This window comes from Nycticebus coucang, chromosome 15 (assembly GCF_027406575.1).
Source record: "Nycticebus coucang isolate mNycCou1 chromosome 15, mNycCou1.pri, whole genome shotgun sequence".
NCBI classification, from domain to species: Eukaryota; Metazoa; Chordata; class Mammalia; order Primates; family Lorisidae; genus Nycticebus; species Nycticebus coucang.
In genome coordinates this window covers 29,290,293-29,298,338 of record NC_069794.1, presented here as the reverse complement: position 1 = coordinate 29,298,338, position 8,046 = coordinate 29,290,293, and the positions used below count along the sequence as shown (strand labels likewise).

Genomic DNA, 8,046 nt, shown 5'->3' with positions numbered 1-8,046 from the left:
CACACCTAGGGAGGAGGGAACACCCTACTAATCTATCTGTCAGAACTTAACATACCAACTGTCAAAGATGTAAGACTTCCTAGTCTAACAACAGGTACAAAAGAATCTTAAAGGTGACCTAGAATAGCCATAAAGTAATTATTATGTCATTAGCTTAAATCTGCATTGTGGTCCACATCCCCGATGGGCTCTCAGAGAGGCTCACAGGAGGTGTGCATGTGCAGCTAGACTCTGGTTCCAAGGTGACCTCTGAACCAGGAAGTAGGCCTGCCCAAAGCAGTGTATCTTCCTGTCTCTCAAAAATCCACGGATTCTTTCTAATTTCACTCATATGTAGGTAAAAATATTCAGTCAAAATCCTCAAAAGACTGGATCTCCTGCATTATCTCTCTCACCTCATTTCCTACTACTTTTCTTCTCACTCACTGCATTAAAGAATCAGCCTCACTGGCTAGTCTCAGTGCAGTGATGCTTACAACTACAGTATTTGGTAACAACCAGTTACAGATTTCTTTGTTCTTTTACCATTCCCACTGCTTCACTCGACTAGTTTTTAAAAAGTAATAAAGATAGTAACCTAAAGAATTAGCCTCCTTGCTGCCTCCTTGCTCTTCCTGAGAAAGTACAGGTGGACATGCGAGTACTCAAGGGAAGAGTCACATCTTGATGTGCTTGTATTGCTAGAAATAATAACTACCTCAACACCTCAGGGCTTTTTTCCTTGCTATTCCCTTTGCCTGAAATTCTTTTCCCCTAGATACATGAATTATCAATTTCTTTAGGTCATTAATCTAATGTCACCTTATGAGTCAAGCCTTCCCCAGCTATACTGTCTAAAAACTTACAACTTAGACTTTTACCTCACAAAAGCAAACTATGTAACCTAATTATATATATATGTATATATCTCCCCATATTCATCTGAAATTTAAAAAATAAAATAAAATCCACAATCCTTACTTCTCTGTTTCTATTTCCATATTTTAACTTTATCTCTAACACCTAATGTAATCTAATACACTATGTATTATCCTGACCTATAATCCTATTTTCTTTCCCTCCCACTAAATGTTAAGCTCAATTAGGGTATATATTTTACCCCTGTGGGTCTTCGCTGGTTATCCTCAGTGCTGAGAAAAGTGTAATTACTATCACTGATGCTAGACAAATAATTATTGTTTGCAATAGTGATGCATTTGTGCAACAGTCATAATTACTAATAATTTTTAGCACATGCTGTGTGTGCCACTCTAGTCTAAATGCGTTGCTTGGTAACTTACGGAGTCCTCACCACTACTAGGTGAGGTAGATATTGTCTTCCCATCTTATAGATAAGGAAATTTGAATACGGATTATTTAAATAACTTGCTCAGTTCAAAACAGTTAGCATGTAAAAGAAGTTAATTTATAATAAAATTTGGAAATGAAGAATTATCCTAAGAATGGACTTTTTAGGGATAAGAGAGAAAAAAATAAATTCTATGGGTCAATGCTGTGATCTGAGGGACTTTGAGAAACTGATGTGAGATACTGATGAAAGAAAATATTACCATGAGAATGTGACCACTTCTCGCTCCCTACCATAGGAATGTGACCTTTTGTAACTGCTCCAGGAGATAGCCCCAGGAGCTTCAGCAAATGTTTACTATTAAGTAAATATTTGACTGTTAGTCTTGTCTTAAGACAGTTGAATAGTGAACTAGAGTTCTCCTTATCTATTTAGAATCCCAGGTGTGTGTATTCTCTCTTACTTTGTTAGAGTCCCTGGCATGTCTGCTATTCCCGCCTACTTTGTAGTTTTTGCCTTTATAAGCTTGTAAAAAACTGCTGTGGGGGACTTGATTTCTCGGCTCCTAAAAGAGTTGTGAATCAAGTCCCCATATACAGGAATAAAAATCCTCTTGCGTTTTTGCATCAAGAGACGACTCTTGCGGTTGATTGGGGTGGTCAGAGCTCCGGGCTGAGTGGGGGGTTCTGCCCCCAAGTCTTTCATTTGGGGGCTCGTCTGGGATATAACGACCACCCCTCACCTGCAGAGTCGACCTTGGAGGTAAGAAAGGGGTACCCCGAAAACTGTCTAGTCTGTGTCTTCAGTCCTTTTGTTTGACTTTGTGTGCGCGCTTTCGATTTCGCAGCCGTTCGGCACCTCGTGAGAGTGGCCGGACAGTGGTCGGTAGACGTGCCCGGAGGACCACAGGCTGAAACCCTGGGGGACGCCCCAGGAACTGAGGAGAACCAGGGACGCCTGGTTGTCTCCTGCTGTAAGGGCGCTGGTCGAGTCTGGTTGTTCGATCAAAAATTACGGGAAACGCGCCCGTCTGATTCTGTTATAGGCTTGTGAAGGACCAAGTGTAGTAGGTGGGTCCTTGTACCTGTAATATTTCTGTTATTTCTGTTATTTGTGTTTCTGACATATCCACTGACGATGGGACAGACTGTGACGACCCCTCTGAGTTTAACTCTAGATCATTGGACTGAAGTGAAGAGAAGAGGTCGTGATCTGTCAGTAGAGGTTAAAAAAGGCCCATGGCAGACTTTCTGCTCCTCGGAGTGGCCTACTTTTAACGTCGGCTGGCCCTCAGGAGGAACCTTTGACTTATCTCTTATTTTTGCTATTAAAGAGATTGTTTTACAGAGAGGACCGGGAGCCCATCCGGATCAACAACCTTACATCATAGTCTGGCAGGACCTGGTGCAGAATCCGCCCCCCTGGGTTCGGCCGTGGACTGCCACATCCAGGCCCCCGTCTAATCCTCAGGTGCTCGCTGTCCAATCTTCCGGTCCCAGAAAAGGGGGCGACAGTTCGGACCCCCCTAAGAAGATCTACCCAGAAATCCAGACTGATCATCTTCTCCTCGACCCTCCACCCCCTCATCCCCCATACCCTCCCGCCTTGGCTCCTGTCGGGGGGCAGGGAGTACCAGCATCGCCGGATCCGGCGATTGCCCCCTCTGCACCCCCGGGGGAACCTTCACTGGGGCCCGCACAAGGTACCAGGAGTCACCGCCGGGGAGGAGTGTCTCCCGACACTACTGTTGCCCTACCCCTGAGGGCATACGGCCCCCCGCCGGTGGCAACAGATGAGGGACCACCTCCTCTCCAGCCCCTCCAGTACTGGCCATTTTCTTCCACAGACCTGTATAACTGGAAAACTAATCACCCCCCTTTTTCAGAAGACCCCCAACGCCTGACTGGGCTGGTAGAGTCCCTGATGTTCTCTCATCAGCCCACATGGGATGACTGCCAGCAGCTCATACAGACTCTCTTCACTACTGAAGAGAGGGAGAGGATTTTATTAGAAGCTAGGAAGAATGTACTCGGGGCGGACGGGCATCCTACCCAGCTCCCCAACATCATCGAGGCTGCCTTTCCCCTCTCCAGACCAGACTGGGATTTCAACACGGCAGAAGGTAGGGAGCGACTGTCAGTCTATCGCCAGGCTCTAGTGGCTGGCCTCCGTGGGGCGGCAAGATGCCCCACTAATTTGGCTAAGGTAAGAGAAGTAATACAGGGGGCCACGGAACCCCCCTCCGTGTTTCTTGAGCGTCTAATGGAAGCTTTTAGGCGCTACACCCCATTTGACCCTGCCTCTGAAGGACAGAGGGCTTCCGTGGCTATGACTTTCATAGGGCAGTCAGCTGTAGACATTAAAAGAAAGCTGCAGAGAATTGAAGGATTGCAGGACTATACCTTGCAGGATTTAGTTAAGGAAGCTGAGAAAGTATACCATAAAAGAGAAACTGAGGAAGAAAAAGAGCAGAGAAAGGAGAAAGAGAGAGAAGAAAGGGAAAGTAAGAGAGACCGAAGACAGGAGAAAAACTTAACACGGATTTTGGCTGCAGTAGTGGGGGAGAAGAGCCAGGAACAGACCTAAGGTAGAACTAAGAAGTCAGGTAGTCTGAATAACCGCATCCCGTTAGATAAGGATCAATGTGCCTACTGTAAGGAAAAGGGGCACTGGGCCAGGGAATGTCCTAAAAAAAAAAAAGAAAGTACTGGCCTTAGAGGAAGAAGAAGATTAGCGGGGACGGGGCTCGGAACCCCTCCCCGAGCCTAGGGTAATACTTAAGGTGGAGGGGAAGCCAGTTGAGTTCCTTGTAGACACCGGAGCTCAACACTCAGTCCTACTTGAACCATCAGGACCCGTCTCCAAGAAAAAATCCTGGGTTGTAGGGGCCACAGGGCATCAGCAGTACTCATGGACTACCTGAAGATCAGTAGATCTAGGAGTGGGACGGGTAACCCACTCATTTTTAATTATCCCTGAGTGCCCTGCGCCCCTCCTCGGGAGAGATTTACTCACCAAAATGGAAGCCCAAATCACTTTTACTCCTGATGGCCCAGAGGTAACCCAAAATAAGAGGGTAACAGCCCTGACCATGCGTTTAGAGGATGAACATAGACTCTTTGAAAAGCAGCGGGAGAAAGGGACTAGTCTCGTAAATGACTGGCTAGAAAAATATCCCGGGGCATGGGCCGAAACTGCTGGAATGGGACTGGCCGCAGAAAGGCCGCCTATAGTCATAGAACTCAAAGCTACTTCCACTCCTGTGGCAGTGCGCCAATATCCTATGACTAAGGAAGCTCGGGAAGGAATTAAGCCTCACATTCAGCGTCTCCTACAGCTGGGCATACTAGTAAAATGCCAGTCACCATGGAACACGCCCTTATTACCCGTCAAGAAACCCGGCACAGGAGACTATCGCCCTGTGCAGGACTTAAGAGAAGTAAACAAGTGGGCGCAAGACATCCACCCCACCGTGCCTAACCCTTATAATCTGTTAAGCTCTCTCCCTCCAAACCATATCTGGTACACTGTCCTGGATTTAAAGGACGCCTTCTTCTGCCTCCGACTACACTCCTCTAGCCAGAACATCTTCGCATTTGAATGGAGAGACCCGGACTCTGGAACAACGGGGCAATTGACATGGACCCGACTTCCACAGGGGTTTAAGAACTCCCCAACCATCTTTGATGAAGCCCTCCACCAAGACCTAGCTCACTTTCGCGCCAGCCACCCTCAGGTAACGCTCCTACAATATGTAGATGACTTACTACTAGCTGGAACAACAAAAGAAGAGTGCTATCGGGGCACAGAACTATTGCTAGAAGAACTAGCCCGCTTAGGATATCGAGCCTCTGCTAAAAAAGCCCAGATCTGCCAGAAAGAGGTAACGTACCTGGGTTACAGCTTAAAAGGAGGGCAGAGATGGTTAATGGAGGCCAGGAAGCATACTGTGACTCAGATTCCAGTTCCCCGCTTGCCCCGCCAGGTGCGGGAATTCTTAGGAACTGCAGGGTTCTGCCGCTTATGGATACCGGGGTTTGCTACTCTGGCAGCTCCCCTCTACCCTTTGACCAAGGAAGGCACTCCCTTCGAGTGGGGTGCCAGCCAACAGCGGGCCTTTGACAACATTAAAAAGGCCTTATTATCAGCCCCGGCCCTGGCTCTACCAGATGTAACAAAGCCCTTTGTCCTATACGTAGATGAGAAGAGAGGAGTGGCCCGAGGGGTGCTGACGCAGCCTTTAGGGCCATGGAAAAGACCGGTAGCATACCTCTCCAAGAAATTGGACCCCGTCGCTGGTGGTTGGCCAGCCTGTCTGAGGTCTGTGGCGGCAGTAGCGGTACTGGTAAAAGATGCAGACAAATTGACTATGGGGCAGAAGTTGACAGTCATTGCCCCCCATGCTTTAGAAAGCATCATCAGACAGCCCCCTGACCGGTGGCTGTCTAATGCCCGCATGACACATTACCAGAGTCTCCTATTAAACGGAGACAGAGTCCAGTTTGGCCCGCCTGTCATCCTCAACCCAGCTACCCTATTACCTGATACTTCTGTCCAGAAAGATGTATTACACACATGCCAAGAAGTACTGGCTGAGGAAACTGGAACTCGGAAGGACCTCTGTGATCAGCCCCTGCTGGATGCCCAGCTGACCTGGTTCACTGATGGGAGCAGCTCCATAATAGAAGGTAAAAGGGTGGCCGGGGCGGCGGTAGTGGACGATAAGCAGACCATCTGGGCAAGTAGTCTGCCTGAAGGGATGTCGGCCCAGAAGGCCGAGCTGGTCGCCTTGACCCAGGCCTTACGTTTGGTGGAAGGGAAAAAAGTTAACATATACACTGATAGCAGGTATGCTTTTGCTACGGCCCATGTTCATGGGGCCATTTACGGGCAGCGAGGACTGCTGACTTCAGCAGGAAAAGAAATTAAACACAAGGAAGAAATCCTAAGTCTACTGGAGGCTGTTCACCTCCCTAAGAAAGTGGCCATTATCCACTGCCCTGGGCTTCAGAAAGGGGGGTCCAGAGTTTCTGAGGGAAACCAAAGAGCCGACCGAGAAGCTAAGCTAGCAGCTCAAAGGCTCAACATCCTGCCGCTATATGAAAACACTTTAAGGCCTAGCCTTAAAGAAATAGCACCTCCCCTTGCCAAACACTTTAAATATTCGGAGCGGGATCTCGAGAGAATGAACAGATTAGGCCTCCACTTAGAATCCCCAGAGGGGATCCGAGAAACTCCGGAAAGAAAAATCATCCTCCCTGAAGAGCAGGCGATCACCTTTCTCAGACAACTTCATAAATTAACTCATTTGGGCCCCAAGCATCTAAGAACTATTGTTCAGTCCTCCCCATACTATATTATGGAATTAAGTAAACTCGTTGACGCAGCTGCAAAAGAGTGCAGACCTTGCCAATTAGTAAACACCCAGCCTAGCACATTACCTCAGGGAAGACGACTCCGAGGAGATCGTCCTGGGAGCTACTGGGAAACAGATTTTACAGAAATTAAGCCGGCCAAATACGGATACAAGTACTTGCTGGTGTTCATAGATACTTTCTCAGGATGGGTCGAAGCTTTTCCTACAAAAAGGGAGACTGCTCAAGTCGTAGCCAAAATAATATTAGAAGAAATTTTTCCAAGATTTGGGCTACCCAAGGTAATCGGATCCGACAACGGTCCCGCTTTTGTTGCCCAGGTTAATCAAGGTTTAGCCAAAATCCTGGGGCTTGAGTGGAAATTACATTGTGCTTATCGGCCCCAAAGCTCAGGGCAGGTAGAGAGGATGAATAGAACCCTAAAAGAGGCCATGACTAAATTATCCTTAGAGACTGGCATTACTGACTGGACAGTCCTCCTTCCCTTTGCCCTGTTCCGTGTGCGCAACACCCCTAGCACTCTCAAGCTGACCCCCTTTGAAATCCTATATGGAGCTCACCCCCCGCTTGTTGCCATGCAGCACCTCCCTTCCCCAGAATCTTACTCCTCTCAATCTCTATACACCAGATTAAAAGCCCTTGAAACCGTGCAAAAGGAGGTGTGGAGCCGGCTGATCGAGGCCCACAAGCCCGGGGATCTGCAAATACCTCACCAGTTCCAGGTTGGAGATTCGGTGTACATCCGGCGCCACCGGACAGCCAACCTTGAACCACGGTGGAAAGGACCATACCTGGTGCTGCTCACAACCCCTACGGCAATAAAAGTCGATGGCATCGCAGCCTGGATCCACGCATCTCATGTCAAAACAGCACCGTCGCCAGACTCCGGGTGGAAAGTGGAAAAGACAGACAACCTCCTCAAACTCCGCATTCGCCGCAGTAGCCCTGCTCCTGCTGATACAACTCCCGGTGATAAGTAGTTCCAGTCCCAACCCCCATGCCCCCCAGAGGTTAACCTGGCAGGTTCTCTCTCAGACTGGTGATGTAGTATGGAGTACTACAAAAGAAGACCCTCCTTGGACCTGGTGGCCGTCCCTCACCCCAGATATTTGCGCCTTAATAGCAGGGCTAGATAATTGGGATATCTCCGATGAGACCTTTAAAGAGGTTCCATCAAGCCTTGATCACCATTTAACAAAGCGCTCACTTACCCAAGGCTCCACATCCCAAGGCCAGTACGTTGCAGACGCCCCTGGCTGTAGCAACTTGCCCGCCCAGCGCCGGATGCAACAAACGGAGTTCTATATCTGTCCCCGGGACGGGAGAACGAGAAGCCAAGCCAACAGATGTGGGGGGGGTAGAAAACTTCTATTGTAAACAATG

General features: G+C 48.4%; 1 protein-coding gene across 1 annotated transcript; it reads left to right on the top strand.

The window, feature by feature from the left end:
* Positions 1 to 1,616: 1,616 nt before the first annotated feature.
* Positions 1,617 to 7,371, top strand: LOC128566682 (uncharacterized). Its single transcript, XM_053563637.1, is given in 3 exon segments — positions 1,617 to 3,987; positions 3,989 to 5,976; positions 7,292 to 7,371. Coding segments are annotated over 3 exon segments (3,555 nt in total). The 5' UTR covers positions 1,617 to 2,425; the 3' UTR covers positions 7,297 to 7,371.
* The last annotated feature ends 675 nt before the right edge of the window (positions 7,372 to 8,046 follow it).